At 38.6% G+C, this 19,760-nt stretch overlaps 1 protein-coding gene across 13 annotated transcripts in view; it reads right to left on the reverse strand.

Moving 5' to 3' along the window:
* Nucleotides 1–19,760, reverse strand: part of Bbx (BBX high mobility group box domain containing) — a 247,743-nt gene that overhangs the window by 26,790 nt on the left and 201,193 nt on the right. For all 13 annotated transcript variants that reach the window (XM_052740847.1, XM_052740857.1, XM_052740850.1 and 10 more), the window contains 3 exons: nucleotides 7,763–8,765; nucleotides 6,693–6,828; nucleotides 3,724–3,872 (listed from right to left, as the gene is read on the reverse strand). In XM_052740847.1, coding sequence (XP_052596807.1) covers nucleotides 3,724–3,872; nucleotides 6,693–6,828; nucleotides 7,763–8,765 — 1,288 coding nt within the window. The remainder of the gene's footprint in view (nucleotides 1–3,723; nucleotides 3,873–6,692; nucleotides 6,829–7,762; nucleotides 8,766–19,760) is intronic.

A 19,760-nucleotide genomic window follows, 5' to 3' on the forward strand; every position in this document is an offset into this window, starting at 1 on the left:
GTGAAACAGCTTCTTGTATTACCACCATGATTTAAAAACAAGAAATTCTTAGCCATCTTATGGAGAGGAGAGAGGAGTTGGATTAAACTTCCTATTAGTGCTTTATATATGTTAAGCAGGTGTTGCTCCTGGCTAGCTCCTGCTTAGCCATTTACTTTCTTTTCTGTTTGTTAATATTATGTGTATGCATGTTTGCCTGAATTATGTCTGTGTACCGCATGCAAGCAATCCCTGTGGAAGCCAGAAGAGGGTGTCCCTGGGATTGGGGTTACAATGGTTGTAAGCCACCATGTGGGTACTGGGAACCTACGTCCTCTCAAAGAGCAGCCAGTGCTTTTAACTATTGAGCCATCTCTCTAGTTGCCCATGTAACCATTTTTAACTTTAATATTAAAATGTAATGTGGGTTGAAAAAAAAAAAAAAAGAACAGCAGCACATTTGACAAGGGCCAAAGAAATATGTAAAGAATATATATATAAAGAATAAGTAGAAGTCAAGGATCAAGTTAGAGCTTTAAATTAAAACATTCCAACTTGAACTCAATTTACGCTTTCAACAGAACCCAACTACTGTTTGAAAATTACTATTTTCCTAGAACTCTGACTTCTGAGGCTTTTTGTAAACAATATTTCATATATTATCAGTACAGACAAATTGATGTTCCAAAAGGAAACCTCTTAGAAGTTAGAGTTTAACTTAGACTCATGATTTAAAGCTTTCATTCAAAGTCACACAGAAAGAACCCAGAGATAACCTGGAAAACAATGTAAAATTGGGCTTCTGTAGCTGAACTGCACTGTGAGCTAGATGGATCATAATTTATTGGATAGTTTGTTCTTAGAAGCAAAGGGAAATTCTATTCCTAAATCATCACACTGTGATCAACTATGACAAAATAGACCAAGCCCACTTGCAGGAGGTCATTCCTTTCACTGTAAAGTTTTTGACATAAGGGATGGGGCAGAAATAAGGGAAAGACCATAAGGAAGAAATGAGGGAACGTGAAAAAAAGTCAGAACCAATGAGATCAATGGGAAAATAGAGTAAACCCAAGTGAGTACTATGATTCGAGATACGCATCTGTAGAAAATCATAAATAGTGATTTCTTCTTGAAATTACATTTCAGAAAAATTTTATATACTTCATATACCCACAAATACCCAAAGTGGTACCAAGTATATGTGAGGAAAAACTAATGTTGAATGACAGTGAATGCAGGAGAAAATAATACAAATGGGAAACTGGTGTTAAAAATGAGTTTCCTAGCCAGGTGGTGATGGTCCTCGCCTTTAATCCCAGCACTCAGGAGGCAGAGGCAGGTAGGTCTCAGAGTTTGAGGCCAGCCTGGCTAGAGTGAGTTCCAGGACAGCCAGGGCTACTCTGAGAAACCCTGTCTTGAAAAAGAAGAAAAAAAAAATGAGTTTCCTATGAACACATGCTCTTCTACAAAAGAACTAATGATCTCATACACAGTGTTTGTTTTGAATGACTCATTATGCAAAGGTGCAAAGGGTCTAGAGTCTAAGAAAACAATCTCTCTATCCCCCAAAGATCAGGCAATTACAGCACAGCTGGTATGATAATTTCATTAATAACCCGCAGTCTAGTACACTGCTAATGCCAAATTGCAAATTAGTTATGAATACTATTTCTCCAGTTTGCTAAACAGAATATATTATTTAATTTTTGCTTTATTTTAATTCCATTTTGTTTTATGAAACACAACATAGAACGTAATCTAAAAGGAGAAGACTTCCCACATATATAATTACTGACATACCAGTGGCTTTTTTTGTGGCTTGAGAAGTATAATGAACAAGTTAAGATGATGTTGTATAAAGCACAATGTAAAACTACAAAGAGCTATTTCATGCCAAAGAAATACTATTAATCTTAGCTGGAGAGGAGAAAGCATGTAATAGACAACCAAGAAAGGTTTTGTGAAAACGGATCCTAACTTCAGTGTTTCGGCTTTAGAAAAATAATCTATCAGTACTTTCCAGGGTAGATAATTCAGCAGTTTCACAGACGTAAAATGAATGTCTTGAACTGTAAGGAGTGGGATAAGGAATGTGTCTTGAACCTCAATCAATTAAGTGCCATTTTACTGGCTTGTCAAGTATTTATTAGCATCTTTAAAGCCAAGAAGTGTGGGAGCTCAAGACACCATGCATCTCTGGGCTCATGGACTACATTGCCTACTCCTAAGTATCTCCAGGATGAAGATTGTCATTTCATGTGGTGTTCAACTGCCTGTCAACAGGTATACTTCAGCTCTTGCCCTATCCATCTTGGAAGGTCTCCACAGAACACTGATTTTCTCAGATGAGAAAAGTTAGTGATGCTGCATTTCCTGTTTAATTCTTTATTCTTAAGGCTTCTTAGTAACCACAGAAGGAGATGGGTAATTCTACAATTAGTTTTATTCACCTCCCAGCCTTTAATCATGAAGTAGGGTTTTTCACAAGCCTTTCAATAATATCCTGAGATGTACATCTCAAAGTGATCCTCTCTTTGTTGTGACAATTACAGTGTGCAAAGGGTTTATACATCTTGAGGGAGAATGATTTATGTTTTATTAGAGAAAACGATATAAATGTATTTTCTATAGTTTATATATTTTAAATATTCCCTCAAAATCCACAAAATCAGGGAATCAATCTGATTTGACACAAGCAGGGAACAGGTAGTCACATTTGCAGAATAATTACAAAGAACTCATCTACCAAACCCTGCTCAGAATTTGATCCTGAAGCAGCTGTAGCTCAGCCACACCTGTGCTTCCTCTCTCCATTTCCTGTTGCTGGCAGGACAGCTCACTGAATAATGTAACTGTGGGGAAAACTAGAAAAAAAATTTCCTAACTAATCTTCAGGCCTAAAGAGAAATGAAAAGACAAAGTTCTCATTGACAGTAATACTTAGATTCTGGGTGGGCCAATTCTTCACTGGGCCTGAGTGGAGCTCATGTTTGGCACCCAGATCATGCCCCAGGGCTTGTCACACAGGGCAGCTTGTCAACAGCTGTCCCGGGTGTTGAGATCACTAAAAATGCCAATACTCTTAAACAGTCCCTTTAAATGGGAATGTTGTCCCTGATGAATGCTGGGATCTACCCAAGTCACACTGATAATTTGAAGAGATTCCTAACAGACAGAGAGAATCTGATGCTCTTGAAAGCAAATATGTAAACAATGCACTTTTTTGCAAACATAACGAAACAAAGTCTATTACTGAATATTTATTCTAGGTAGTTTTCTTTTGTTTTGGTTCACCCAGATAGTAAAGAACAGTGTTTGCGTCTCAGGCAAACAGAAGGTTTGCAAGGTCCCCGAGCCTGTTCTCTTGCAGACTCACCAAATAAAAGTATTATTCACTCAGTGGAATTTGCTCAACAAAATCTCAAAATTCCAAGAGAGCTCTGGAGAGCAGCAGCATGACCATACAGACATGAGTTACACATCTGAAAAAGCCTGGGTACATCTTTAAGAGCAAATGTACAGACATGATGCAAAGATAGAGAGGCTAAGGAGAATTAAGGAGGAAAGACAGGAGAAGGGAGGCAGGAACCAAGACAGTTTTGGAAATCAACCTGCAATTCTGCTTCCTTACCGCCTCGATTCTAACTCTAATCACTGTGGTTCTCTAAGGGGAGCTGAAGTTAGATGAAGGGGCAGCTGAGGTTCTGATGCCGTGCAAGGAGTAGAGAGGCCACAGCTAACCTTTGCTGGTTTTAGTCGATTCAGAGGACATGTTTCCAGTCTTCTTCTTTTTCCTTGGAATAGATACACATTTCCGGTCAAATGTAAGAGGACTATATTGAGGGAGGCTGTTGAATTTCTTTTCAAATTCCTCATCCAGCTTTGCGGAACTATTAGAGAGAGGGATTTCAATTAGCAAAAGGCCAAATATTTAAACAGAAACCGATAAATAATATATTTTTAAGTATTTCAACTTGAAAACAGGGTCCCTAGGAATTAGGGCATTAAAAAAAAATCCACACAAGGGGGAAAAAAGACCTTCTCAGAAATTCTTGGGAAGACTTATTAATATAAATCTACACACCTTAGAAAACAGAGAATGGTTAAAGAATAAGAGTTGGCATTCTCTCTACTGGCATGGTTTAGTCTCATACGGTTAAATACAAAGTATACCCTACTCAGACAGGTCTCATTCTAAACATCCATATGAATGCTCATGCATTAACAAGATCATAGGTAATATGATATATTGAATCTTATAAGTTGAGTTTTTAAATTACTGACTAGTGTTTGATTAAAACATACACAGATTTTAGAAAGCATATAAAATCTGAACGTTAGAAAAGAAGTTCTAGAGTGTTGACTCATGAGGAACAACACTCAGCAAAGTAAAGCCAGCTTTCAAGGAAGACTGGCAAGAAAGGCAGTACCACTTTAAATGAAAATCACAAATGACTGGCAAAGTCAGGGAATCCTTGGGCTGGTTTTGTCTCTAAGGGCCCCGCACAGCAATGGCAGCATGCCTGCTGGATCCTAGGCTAGCTGCTGGCTTTTGTTCAATGAGAATTGCTAACCAAGATACACTGCAGACAGCTGGGTGAAGATGCTGCAAACTGCTGAGCTTGGTAGACAGGAAATGGAAGGGCTGGGGAAGAAGAGCAGCTCCCGATGTGTTGGGCTTCTCACATACATACTCCAACACCCCACTATTCTCTTGACACAGATTTTTGAAGGCTGTTTCATTTACCCTGTTTCTCAGTAAATGGCGAAATCTCTCTCTTGCAACTTGGGAGTTTAACTAATTGATCAAGTTAGGTTTGGAGACAAGGTCTTTCTGCGTAGCTGAGACTGACCTGGAACTCCATATTTAGTCCTTGTTGTCCTTGAACCCATATGCTTCAGGCTTCTGTTTCCAAAGACCTGGTGTGGGCATGTGCCTCCATGCCAAGCTAACCTTGCTGCTTAGAGTGGAAACATCACTTCATTGGCAAGCTTAATGCTTGCTGCTTATTATTACCACTTCTGTCAGTGTGTGCACGTGTGTGCACGTGTGTGCACGTGTGTGTGTGTGTGTGTGTGTGTGTGTGTGTGTGTGTGTGTGTGTGTGTGTGTGTGTGTGTGTATGAGGGCTAGAAAACAACCTCAGGTGTTTTTCAAGAGCCATCCATCCTGTTTTTTTGAGACAGGGAGTCTTTCTTACTTGGCCTGGAGCTTGCTGATTAAGTCTAGCTAGCTAGTGTACTCTGGGATCCACCTGTCTCTGACTTGCTAGTTTTGGGTTTGCTACCATGCCTAGCTTTTTGTTGTTGTTGTTGTTGTTAACAGGGGCTTTGGGATTGAACTTGGGTCTTCATGGTACAGTGGCAAACACATCAGCAGCTGAGCTACCTCCCCAGCTTTCATGCTTGCTTACTTAATTTCCCTATTTCTGTCATGAGCTTCCTCCTGTCCTGGCTTGGTATTCAGACTCACAAAGTCTGAGCAGTTCATGGAAATGCACAGTATTGTCTAGAGATGTCCTAGGATCACTATTTTTATTTTAAAGAACCCTGCATTTCAAAGTATCATTTAGCAATGACAAATGGAGAATTTTCATATCATTATACTTAAGTATAATGTAAATAAAACTAACTTGAAGTACTTTGGAATTTTAAAATACTAGTAATGAAACTATTAAATATATTATTTTAATATAACCTTGAAATATATGTTTTTAAAAATAATCTTCAAGTATCTGCACCATAAGCGTCTACTTTTCCAGTTTATGATGCCCTGAAGTCTTAGAATTAACCAGACTTTAAAGCACCTTATTTCCAAAAAAAATTATATTTCCCACAAATAGAAATGCAAAGATTATGAATAAAATAAATACAATACACTCAATGCATAAAATCTGCATACTTTTAAAAATACTTATGAAAAATTATTTGTATTCAATGCATTCTTTTCAAATTAGGCTAATATGAAATCTGAAAGGACTTTCAAAACAGTACAAGTGAATATGGAGATGTTTATCTCACCAATATAAAGTACTACCTCTACCAACTTACTAACAAAATGCTTTATATTGTTCGATATGAAGTGTTGGCATAACGGTAATCATGAAATAATAATCCTAAGTAATTTTATAGTGATATGTGTGCCATTGCTTCCTCAGTACCACATTTCAATGTACAATGTATATCGGAATTATTTTCTTAGAGTAGCAAGAGGTTGCTTAGATACACCAATATCAGAAGGGGAGCATAATTTATTTACCTCATATTGTCCAGCTATCATTATTTTATTAACATACATATCTATATTCAGAAATATTAAACACATATAATACTAAAATGTAAATAATGGCATAAAATGTGCAAAATGTAAATATACAAATAAAATTCATCTTTAGCTCCAGATGGTAAAATGGGTCCTAGTAATTGATAACAGAGTAACCACAATTATTACAATACTGCACTATGGTGGACCTCAATTTAAACTCAGGCCTAAACTGTGTATAGTTTGTATTATACCTCAAGTGTAAATGAAATTACCATTCGTATGATTGGTTAGGGGCAGGAATCATGTAATTATCCCTGATCTGTCTTCAGTAGGGAGCTTATTAAGACAAGGGCTAACAAAAAATAACAAACAGTACCTCAGACTTACTCAACACTCTGCCAAAGTAGGGTACGCAGTGAAGGTCACCTGTGCTGACAGGCACTTACCCAAGGAAGGAGTCTTCCCTTAGCTTCTTCTTAAACTTCTTGCTCCCACTGGTCCCACTCTGGTTAAATGTCCAGCTCTCTTCACTCCAACACCCTTCGTGATCAGAGGAATTTCCTTTTCCTGAGCTTCGTTTCCCTAGGAAACCAAAGTGAAGGAAGGGGTTTGCTCAGAATACTAGAGCTGGAGGAGATCATCTCAGGTCCTTCACAAGTGACTTCTTGGCCCCTTTACCTATTATTTCCATGATGCTATTTGTACCTATCAGTACCCAGAGCGATTTGGGTTGGACTGCTTTTAATAAAGGAACTGTAAAAACAATCTTACCTCTGAGATAAACAGTCATGTCATAGTCTACCATGTACTAAACTCAAGATGCTGCTCCTATCTTTTCCATTTGAGAACCAGCCTAAATTAAAGTGTGAGTCTGTTGCTGATTGACAATATTAATCCTAAATTTCTCAAGACTCACTAAAAGACATCCCTGAAGAATTACATACTCCCAAGCTCTTTCTACTTAGGGCTCATCTGACCTAAGAACCACATATCATCTCTTGTTGGAATAGAGCTCACCAAGAAACAGTTCCCTAGCCAGATGCTTCAAAATAAAACGAATACAGATAAAATACTGTATAGATGCTACTATGTTTTAAATAACACTTCATTTGTAGTTTTGATTACCTAACAAAAGAGCTAGATAGGATATTTGCTTTTGGAGCCTACAGGTAGATCCTGCCAAATTTATTTGTGTCATTCAGTAAATTCCATCAATTTAAATATTAGGCTAAAAGTGCCATTTAATACTGATGAAGCCAGCCCATAATGGAGAAACAAAAAAAGTAGTAATTTGGAATTTCTTTATCCTGACTACTTATAAAAAAAAAAATACAAACACTTCCTTAACAGTGCTAGGAAGTACACAGGTAAATTGAAATGGCTATGACACATGAATGAGTGAGTCATACTAGGTACTAGTTTGATATTCAACCGTTCATGATGATTTTTTTCAATAGTTCTGAAGAGGAGACTCTGCTAGCATTGTAGTCCATTCAGGTTTATAGAAGTCACTTACCTCTGTCGACATTAGCTCGCAGGGAGGTGAGCATGCCCTCTGACACCAGGGTTTTATAAAGAGCACCTTTGCAAGACCTCTCCGATTTCCTGGAGCCACAGGTCTCTGTTTTTCTGTGACAGTCACTGTCCTCAGGCTTGGCCTGTCCTGGTAGGCTAGGTGGCAGTGCATCCTCTGTAGGAGTCAATGGCTCTGCTTTTATGCCCTCTGGCACCTCCCCAGGAGCATGCTTGCTGGCAGAAATATTAAGGAAATCTGGAGGTCGTGACTCTTTGGTGATGTCTGAGCACTTCTCCTTGGAAACTTTCTTCTCTTTCGATTTCACTTTTTTCTTTGGTGGCTTGGCATCCAAAATGCCTCCCTTGCCACTTGAGGTGCGGACCTTCTTTCTTGGGGTTTCTCCGAGTTTGTCAACACCCCAGTCTCCTTTTGCAACAGCTTCTATGGTGTACATGACACTCTCAATGTCAGATTCTGAAGACTGCCTCTTCTTGCAGGTCTTCTTGGGTGTGGATTTCTCATTTCCATGCCGATCCAGTTTGTTTTTCTTCTTTTTCTTTTTGATCTTTTCTGGTTTGTTTAGTGTGGTGGGGTCCTCGATGATCATAATTCCATGAGGGTGGCACATGTGATCCTTTCTATTGGGGACATCACTAATTATTATCTTGCTACTGGCAGAGTAAGAAAAATCAGGGAAATGACCATATTTCTGATCGTCCTCTGATTCCTTTCTAATTTCTTTGGGGTCTTCCATTTTTATAGCCATTACATTATCCATTTGTAGCTCCTCAAAGTGTCTTAAGTCCTTAGACTCCCTTATATTTTCCTTAGATGATTTCTCAAATTCTGCTTCCTTCTGGAACCCAGATTCATTGTTTTTCTCCAATTTTATGTTTCTCTCTTCTTTCCCTTTTTCCATTTCTTTAATTCTCCCACCATCTGATTCTTTTGATTTTATGAGTTTTGTTTCTTCCATTTTCATCCCCTCTGATGCCAGACACATCTACACAGTTAAAACAAAAGTGAGAGGAAAAACACCAAAACAGCCTTATTATTTTATCATCAAAATTAGTTTTCACTTTTTAATTATACCTCTTTAAGAAAACTTTACAATAATCACCTCACTTCTGCCAAACTTCATTGAACTTTAGATAAACACCCTTGAATCATTTTCTAGCATCATCAGAAACTTTTCTTATGAAAATTAGATTTGATAGAGGATGGATTCTGGAGCTTAAAGACAAACTTGGCTCCTAGTTTTATACTTGTTTGGTACAGAACTTCACTCCTTATTGCCCAAGACCTTTATGAAACAGACAGATCCTATCTTGGAAGATTTTCTGAGGCGAAGTGAGATGATATATTATGTCAGTATAATCCCCACACTCTGTTCTGTGTTTGGTCCCACACCCCAGAAAAAAAGGAAAACAGTAGTAACTTCCACTGATCCACTTAGAAATGTTACAATGATTCATCAAACAACAATGGAAGCCTTCAATTAGTGAACATGCAGTACAGGTCCACAGATGCCAACAGATCGCTATAGAAACACAGAGGCTCTGAAAACATGGGTTTGTTTTTGCTCTTGTCTGGTGACAAATCTAGTCTGATCGGAGCCTGGCTGTAGATTCACAGCCACACCAACGGAAATTATTTATGTCATAGGCAGTTTATCACACTTATTGTATCACACTTACTATATTTTTGCTACCATAATATTCATGTATTTGGATATGTACTAGACACACACAGACCAAGATATATTTACTATACATGTTTTTTTTTTTAGAATTTTAAAACTTCTGAATACCAAAATACATCTGCTCTATATCTGGTCAACTTTAAAAATTCTTTACCCCCCAATGTCACATCTAGAACATTTAAGAGTAAAGCTGTCACCTTCATCTCCAGCTCCCTATTACCTTGAAACTCAGGCTGTGTTCTAGGAGGTGAAATTACAGCTTATGGTAAACTATTTTCAATACCCCAGTTTCCACTCATAAACACGACTGTAACCTCTCAAATGCCAGGTCCCAAGAAGGATACTAATGACATAAAAGAACAACAACATTGGGTTTCTGCGTTTGAGTGATTTACCAAGAGGCCGGTGATGCTGATTTGGTCAAGGGCAGCACAGGACAGAGTAGCCGTAACATATGTGATTTACTGTGCATTAGCAGCATGGAAGAGAAAGAGCACTGGGGTTTGATGAGTCAGCACAGAATCAGCACAGGAGCAGGAAGCTCATCTGTTTTACAGAACCATCATCTTCCCAAACGGCAAGTTGTTAGGACCGTTGACAGATGTGAAACTCAGTTCCGAATGAGTCCTACACTGGATTAAGTATCAGATGCCCTTTGTCTCACTTTTCCCCCTTAGTACTCTGACTGCATCACAAACCTTTCTGAGAGGACTCTGTAAGGAACTGGAGGTGCAGAGGAGGCAGACACCACTGCTTTTTTAAAAAAAACTGAACAACATGACGAGAGTGCCCAGTGCTTCAGAAAATTCACAGGGAAGATGTGAAAAAAGAAGGGTGTGCAACAGAGTTGTCTTTCTCTGGACTCACGCAAGTTTACTTTTAAACCTCAGCTAGCAACCATGCGCACTGGGCTCTTCCTCTTATTGTCCTGAACCAGAAAGACGCCTGAAATAATGTTACCTTACGTTACTGCTAAAACACGACAACCTTTTTCTTCCCTGCATGCTTAACTCTGACGAGTGAATTTTGAAGGAGTTTTCCTTTTCCACTATTCTAGCCCTAGTTATTTATAAACTATCCCATGTGGGCTCAATAACTAGCTCTAGAAGTAGCTCAGAATGACATTCTCAAAGTAAATGCAATGTTTCTTCAGCCTTTGCCACTCTGGTTGCCTTTCATGGGTCATGTCTGGGCCATTGCTCATCTAGGCAGAGGCTTTTGCAGCGCTGGCCAACAGTTTGCATCTGCAGCACAGATTCAACTTAGCAAACCTAACAGTACTTTGCAAACTCTATTCTCTGTTCAATATATTTCAAAATGATTCTCCTTATCACCCTTGATAGGATTCTAAGCAAGGACTGAAATGGAACACATATAGACATTCACTCTGGGGACGTATTCTGGGAAATAGCATAATATTTCTTGTGTAGGTAATTACACCAAGCACTAGTTATGCTTTACTTCCCTGTTTTAGGCTCTTAGAAGCCACCCCCACCCTCCTCAAATAGAGTGTGTTGATCCTAAATTTTAAGAAATACAATTATATTGCTGGAGGTAAAATTATAAAAGTAAAACAAATTCTTCTATTAAAAGCCACAAATCACAAATCTGTTCACTGACCAAAACCCAAATCTGGCCAGGTGGTGGTGGCGCACACCTTTAATTCCAGCACTCAGGAAGTAAAGGCAGGCGGATCTCTGTGAGTTCGAGGCCAGCCTGGTCTACAGAGTGAGTTCCTGGACAGCCAGAACTGTTTCACAGAGAAACCCTGCCTCGAGAAACCAAAATAAACTAACAAGCAAACAAATAAAAAACAAAACCCAAATCTGACCCAGACTTGAGTGTCACTGGGTTGCCTAATAGAACCTTCTTTTTCCAATACAGGGGTTCATGTTACACAGAGCTCTTGAGAGTTAATCGACTTCTGCACCAAGACAGGTAACTTATTACTGTGTGAGGGGGCAGGTTTGTCTGAGAAGCTTAATATTGAGCAAAAACTGATTACCCTCTTTGTCAGTCCTACAGTAAGGATAGACTTTATTGAAAAAAAAAAAAACTGAGTTTATAACCAAACAAAGTTACACAGTGAACTAAAGAGCTTACATTTAACTCATAGGAGCAAAAACAGGCTGAGAAATGGGTAACAGCACAGCCTTGATTGGGGTTCTGTGAGGCAAAAAAAACAAAAAGTAGAAATACTTGTTAATTATAAGAGCCCCATAATGACTGAGGAGAACAGGTATTTCAATGTGGCAATATTCTCCTTAAATGACACTCAGCCTTCTTGCAGTATCAAATAAGACACAGAACTCTCAGTAGGGATACTAGGTAGTGTTTAATGGTGCCCAGAGATGAAATCATTCATTTTTCCTAAATGTATCACACTTTGGTTCCTATAAGTCTCAGATTTCTTTACCCATGTAATATGCTAGGAAGCTTAGTTGTCTCAACTCTACATTTTAAAAATTTGTTATATACCTAGTACCTACAGGAATGACTTCTCATTTCTCCTTGTAAACCTTACCCTATCAAAGCTTGAATTATCTCCCAGCTTTGTATCAGCCACACACTTGATAACAGTGTTTTTCATGACTTTGCCTAAACCTTTGGTAACAATGCTGAGTAGGACAGTGACAAGAACACAGCCTTCTGGTGAGCTTCCAGACTCTTCATCTGTTTTGTTTTGAGTATTAATAAGCCTCAGCCATCTAAATGTAATATAATCCCATCTCCTATTCTGTTCAGACGGCATACAATTAACTTTCAAAAGTCTTGTTGAACCCTGGACACTGACTGCATGCTGCATGCCAACAATGCCAACAACATCATCTCTCAGCTTTTAAAAAAAGGTAAACAACAATAACGACAGCAAACAGAAAATGAAGCTGGCTTATGCACTACTCAATATAACTGAGTAAGCAGAAACAACTTCTGGCATCCCTAGCAGAGTGACCTCCATTCAAGGAATAGGTTTGTTATAACAGCTCATGGAAAATTACAGCAACTAGACAGGAAATGGCAAGGAAACCCAGAAGTTAGCCACAGCAGGAAGCTATGGTAGAGGCAAAAGGGGTAAAAAAAAAAAAAACATTCCTGAAACCCAAAGGCTAAGTTGCTAGTGTAAGACAGAAACCGGAGGCCCTGGCTGGAGGCAGCGGGTTCCGAGAAGAATGGTGTTTGGCCTTACCAACATACAGCTCCTCCCTTGCTCCCTTTCTCCTCCTCCCTTTCTCAGTCTCCTATCAGTGTCTCTTGGTGGCTCAATGCAGGTGGAGGCTAAGCATTAATATAGGAACAGAAGAAGGCAGTCTGTATACCGGGATGTCAGAGAACAGAGCAAGTCTACTCAGGACAGCACCTGTGACCATGGCCTTTGTCAGGGAAACTATTAATTTCCAGTTTTCACCCTCTTGTCTACAAGTTCCAGTATTATTACAACAGTTTTTAATGTTTCTATGAAATAATAGCCTACACTTAGGAATCATGCTTATTCTTTGAAAGTCAGAATGTTTTTCCCCCATTTTGTTCTGAGTTGTTTTCTACAACTTGTCAAAGGTTACAAAACGTGAGACAAATTTCATTTGCAAGGTCTTGCCATAGCCTACAGTGGGATTTTTCTGCGTAGGAAATCCAAATTAATATCCTACCACCATGTTGCTCCAGAGTTATCACACACTAGCCTTTCTTCACATATATGTTCTGGTTTGAACATCATTTTCCTTACTCTCTCCTCACAATGGCACAAAACAATAATTATGTAGTTTCACTTTCTCCTGGATCTTTATGATAGCTTTACTTCCTCTAATTTAGACTAACTAGTTTCTTTCTTTAGTTACAAGACATTAAAAATAGGGTTTTTTTCTTTTTGCCAATTTTTGCATTCATAGCTCACATTGATTTCCATACTGTTTTTTAGAGTACTTTTAAACTGTTGATATAATTCTTTTCTATTTCTCCTTTGTTATTTGCTACACACAGTTTATATTCTGTCACAGTATATGTTCAGAGGTTATCATGCATAAAAATATAGGATATAGTTTATAAATATATTCAGAGATTATCAATCATAAAAAATAGAATTTTTTTCTTTCTTTTACATACTGTGGATATACTGTGTGTGTCTGTATACAGAAGGAGGAAGAGCGGAGCAGGAAGGAGATGTACAGGGGCAGAAATAAACTATAACATAACAACACTAGAGTGGGAAGGAAGAAGAGTGAAAGACTGAATGCTGTCAGTACTTCGGGTCTCACTTCATTTTAGGCTTTGCTGGTTTGTTTCTGAAACGCGGTTTTCCTTCAGTCTAAAAGATGTATCTGATTCTGACGCATCCTCATTCTACTGTATTTCCCATTGAAGTACTTACATTTCCTGGCTATTATATAAAACCTGCTCAACTCCATTACTTGTTGTTTTTAATATTTATTCCCTCATCAGACTAGGTATTTCCATGTGATAGAAACAGAACCTGGGGACAGACATGGATGTAACGACTCCTGTTGGGGCTGAGCAAGTTTGATATTAAGGGGTAGTTCCAAGGTGCATGGCCAGACTGCAGGATTACAGATGGGCTTTGTCAGATTGGTTATTAATGGAGGAGGGGACTCTACTATGTAAGATTATTTACAGAATTCCCCTAAACTCTGTGCCTCAGGGTCCTAACCTATAATATATAGATGTTAATATTTTTTGCCTTAGGAATGTACAGAACTCACAGTGCCTAGAACAGAGTGAAGACAATGTTTTGTGCTAACACTCTTCTGGAGTCTTGGTTCACAGAAAACATATGCTAGAATCATGAATGATGCTTCTATTACTTGAAGTAATGACATTTTTATGAGTACCACAAGCAGTATGCCACAGCCTTGATTGGCTATCTGCTTTGCTCTTATTTTTAAATCTAGGGTTCAATAATTCTCTAGCGGCAGAGAAAAAAACCCTACACATAAAAATTGGGTTTAGGAAGATCTTAATTTCAGAAAAACTCTAAAAAAATATGTAACTATGATTAGCTGTTGTGTAGCAGTTTCCTCTGAGATTGAAACATTCCATTCTGCAAGGAAGCTCCTCAAGGCGGAAGGTAAATAACTCAAAACAGCTTCAGGAAGGCCCTGAAACTGACGGGATTCACTAGGTCCCTCCCTCACAGACAAAACAAGCTATAGAGAAGACTGAGACCAGACCAGCTGCCTAGAAGAGGTTTAGACCAACTGAGGCATCTGGAAAGGATATTCTCCAATCTGATGAACTATCTGCAGGCTGTGCAGCGTGATCCAGGTTCCCAGCGTCTGTGAGCTGTCACCTTCCTTAGGATGGGCTTTAGTGATGCAACTGTCTTTGAGTCATTTCTGCTCCTGTAAGTAACCCCTCACCCATATTCCTCTAAGAAACCCCAATAAACTCATTGGTTCACTAAGTTGGACTTTGTTGCTATCCACACTTTGGTCTGTCCTGGCTTGCTATCTGGAGTGAGTAGGTGTGTATTGCATTTCCCCAGGAAATGTCTTGTCATATAATATCAGTGTAACTTAAAAAATTATTTATCTTTACTTTATGTGTATACCTGGATGTATGTCTGTGTACAATATGTGTACCTAGTGCCCACAGAGATGGGTCCCCTAGAACTGGAGTTATAAAGATGGTATGAGTCACCATATGGGTGCTGGGAAATGAAGCCAGATCCTCACAAGAGCAGCTTGGTTCTTAGCTGCTGAGCTTCTCCAGTGCCCAGTTTTACTTTTGTGTAGGAGTATGTCTACTCACACCTACTATGGGTGTTTGCATCCACAATTCAGTGGAGCTTAGGAATGTTCATACAAAGTACATCATACATGCATGGACATGCATGTAGCCAGTCACACAACAGGCATAAAAAGAACATAAAGCAATCTGAGCTCAAGAGAACAAACTTGCATTGTGGGAAATACAGAATTAATGACTATTATTAATTTAGTCAAGATGCCTTTAATAGACAGCTGATTGTTAATCAAGCCTTAAAATAGTGCCTGACATGGTAAATGACAATTCATCCTTCTATTATTAATTTAAATTGAGCATTAACTTCCTTTAAAAGTGAGAACAGAAAATCATCAGGGCACCTTCCAGTGATGGAATTCCCAGGGCAGCATTCAAAGAAGTTAAAATGTTAATGTTTTAAGTCAAAGAAGGACATAAATATTTGATAATTATTGTCAGTTCCCTGGGGTCCTACTCTATTTTTCAACAGCTATAACTCAAGGGGCATAGAATGCATTCTGTTCACCTTTGTATTCTCCTCCAAGAATATGCTCATATCTTTGAAAAGGTTTAAAGGTTTTCAACAGATAACTGTGTTAAACTGAATGCTCATTAGTCCTTAAGTAATTCATTAAAGTCTAAAGTGCATTCTGATTCAAACTAGGAAAAGTTATTTTATGAATCTCTAAAAACAATGCTAATTATAACCACGCTACTACCAGGCCTCAATTGACAATCACAGTGTGCTTAGTTACACATCCCAAGAGAACATATGAAAATTAATCACAGATATTTAAAAGTTCCCTCTACCAACAGAAACTACATTGTGGTCCCTTATTTCTGTACAGGCAGAAAGGCCTGGAGGTGATGTGCTGGAGATAATGTAACTCCTTCCTCAAAGAAGAGGAAGAGCTGAAATACTGAGTCTGATCCTCACAGACAACGTATTGGACCAAAGCACAGGTTATCGTCCCCTTTAAAATGCTAAGAATAAGTATTACTTCTGAAGGGGTTACAATACACAGTGAAGAGATGTACTTAATGTTTCCGGGTACAGGGAGATGCCTTTCTTAGTCCAGGTAAGAGCACATTTAGGCTTGGGGTCTATTATGAAGGACTGGTTTCAAGAGATTAATAAACTTACGCTATATCAAGTTTTTATCTTTTTTTTTTTTTTTTTTTTTTTTTTTTTTTTTTTTTTTGGTTTTTCGAGACAGGGTTTCTCTGTGTAGCTTTGCGCCTTTCCTGGGACTCACTTGGTAGCCCAGGCTGGCCTCGAACTCACAGAGATCCGCCTGGCTCTGCCTCCCGAGTGCTGGGATTAAAGGCGTGCGCCACCACCGCCCGGCTAAGTTTTTATCTTTGAATGAGACACACTATAAATGCATTTCTTTTAACCAATGTTCAGATACTGATCCAATTCTTGTTCTGCCTTAAAGGACAATGAAATGGGGAGTGGAAACTAATAAACTGTTAGAAGAAATGCCACAGCAGCCTTCTCTTGGCTGGTCCTAAGCCTTAGTAAGCAGCTTCAAGATGGGCACAACATCTCCCTCTTAGACTTTTTCTGTTACTGTACACTATAAAGGAGTCCCCTAAGTTAAAAACAAGGCAGTGTGCAAAGAGACCTATTGACACTAATCAGTTTTAATTCCAAATCTCTGCTTTTTAGTACAAATGTTTTTGCAGCCAAGGTATATTTACAATCATTTTGTACTGGCTTACTCTCTGCCAAAACAGTTTAAATACAACTCTAAGGTGGCAGTTAGCAGCATTTTCTAAGATGTGCATTTCTTCTGTAATTAATTAAAACCAGAATGGGGTGTGTGTGTGTGTGTGTGTGTGTTTTAACCTTAAAAACACACAGTCAACAGTTCCTGAGAACAACAACAGCATCGCTGCTAAGCAAATCAGACTCTCCATCGTGCAGGATAAACAGTCACAGAACAGTGGTCTATATACCTCTGAGTACTGAAACCTGGGCAAGTTAAGCAATTTTCTCTTTGGTTGGTTGAAAACACTGGGCCATGTGAACTGATAATTTAAATATTTTCTTGACTATTTCCTTGAAAATTGTGGATTCTGGATGGGCGGGAGTTGTTGTGGTACCATATGGCCATCTGATGTCTTCACTGAAGTTGTTAACGGAAGTTATTAAAAACATTTCTATATTTCAGCTCCCCCCAAAATATACTGGTGCAATTTGGAGTGAGAAGAAAAGTTCTAGGAGGTGTTTAAATGACTAGAGACTTGAATCAAAAGAAAAGAAACACAGCAACGTTAAATAAAAGTCCCTTGTAAAATTTCAAGTTTTAGAGTTAGAAATTAGGTTGAGATCTGCAGCTTTATGCTCTGGGCTAGAGGTGGCTGGAAGGGTCAGATACTCAGGACACACACACAGAACACTGACATACAGTCCTACTTCAGTCAAGTACCTCTAATCATCGGGAAATGTTAAAATGTTGGAGGGAGAATAGCTAAGCAAGATTATTCATGGAGTTACCGACGTTTTTGCAATATTGTTTATAAATCCTGTCATTTTATGTGCAATTTTATAAATGATTTGATTTTTAGAATACAATAAATTTACCTTTGCCTACCTTTTACTTGATGCATACATCATTATAGCAATTAAGAATATATGAAAAAGTAAGATGCTGAAGTTTTGGAGAATGCCTATATCCTTATTTAATAAATATAGTTAATGACAACTTTTCCAATAGTTTTTCTATTTTCTATGAGGTTTATCTGGGGGAAATACAACACCATGTTTCTTTAGCTTCTGACAGAAATGTAACAAAGTTGATAAACTGAGGTAAAGAAAAATATAATGGAGTGCTTCTCTGCCTTCCTATCTTCTCTTTTAATATCATCTTCATCAACTAAAGAGCAATCCCCTTGGGGACTGGTGTTGTACACCACTAATTTCCAATAACCCTCACATATCTACAGAACCACATCCACCCATTTCTTTGATAGCATCCCTGAACATGTTACCATGCATATATGGATAGGAGTGAACTGTTTTCTTTAAGAGTATAACAAGCATCTTAGACAGCATTTTTATAGTTGTCTTAAAGAAGACAGAAAAGTTCACCTTCAGAGCACAGTCCAGGGAGACAGAGGATCTAAGTTCCTACCTAGACTCTGATTCTTACTGTCCACATGACCTTAAGCAAGGTACCAAGCAAACTTGCCTAACTTCTACATTCTTTGGTTTCCTAATATGAAAAACAGGAATGATAATAGTACCTGCCTCAGAACAGAATTGTGAGAATTAATTTAATGCATATGAAGTACTCAAATTGTGCTTAACACATAATAGATAATAAATAGCACTCATTATTTTAAGTTAAACAAAACTCACTAGTAGAAGTAATTTCAGAAAAATTATCAGAACAAAGGGAAGTGATTTTAGATATAGGCTCAGCCTCTGTCACTTTCTAAGAAACCAACTTTATATGAAAGTGAAGTGTTCCTATACTTGACCTTAGGTGGCTTACAGGTTTTAGTTCTCATTGTACTAAATGTGTACATAGGTAATTTCAGCAGCCTCACTATTACTGGCATGGAGGAAACCCTGAAACACACTTGTCTGTTAGAATTAGTGATTACATTGTTCAGCTTGTTAACCAGACAGTGTGGGTGCTACAGATATTTAATTCTAGAATTTAAAAAAAAATGCAGATAAAGCTATCTCTGACTCTCCTCAGAGCATCCTCCCAACTGCAGCAACTCTCATGCCCAACTGTCATCCCAGGGAGGTCGCTGAGCTGCTCTGTAGATGATTAGCCTAATTAATCTCAAAATGACTGGAAACAATGCATTTTAGCACTTGCCAGCATAAGGAACTGATTAACTGAACAGTATGAACCTCGTGGAGGCTTGAACAAAGAGCACTGTGTTGTTCTCAATTTTCTGATCTCAGCAGAAAGCTCCCTTCCTGGCTGGATAGATCCCTTTAAAATATATGGAACAAGTCTAGGATTTCCAGGTCACTTTCAGACATTAAAAGCTACCCACCATGGGGTTCGGTAGATGACACAAGGCCCTAAGCTTGATCGCCAGAGCCTATGTAAAAGACCAGGTGAGGTGGTTCACTTGTAATCCCAGAGCTGGGAGACCTTAAGCAGAGAGCTAGGGGTCCTAGTGAGAGAACATGTCTCAGAAAACAAGGCAGAATGGGCTTGAAGAGGAATAAAAACTGAGGTGTCTTCTGGCCTCCACACCCATGTGTTCATATGTGTATTGCACACCTATGAACATGTGCCACCCCACATACAAAAATATCTACATACGTCAATCATATGTTCCAATCAGGGCCTTCACCTGGGGAGGCGTCCTTTTAAAACCCAAACTGACAGGGCAAGAGAATCCAAAGCTCTGCCTCCTGCTAACATCCCACATTATTTTTGGCTGCTGAGGTAGGTACAGAGTATGGCAATAAACACACATATAAAATTCTATGTCTTAGAATTTTTATTACATTAATTATTATTGTGTCTCTGTGTGTACAATTTGTAGGAGTAGGGACTCTTTTTCCATTATGTGGGTTTGGGA

The sequence above is a fragment of the Peromyscus californicus genome, unplaced genomic scaffold (genome assembly GCF_007827085.1).
Source record: "Peromyscus californicus insignis strain IS unplaced genomic scaffold, ASM782708v3 Scaffold_16__1_contigs__length_79575227, whole genome shotgun sequence".
Lineage (NCBI taxonomy): Eukaryota > Metazoa > Chordata > Mammalia > Rodentia > Cricetidae > Peromyscus > Peromyscus californicus.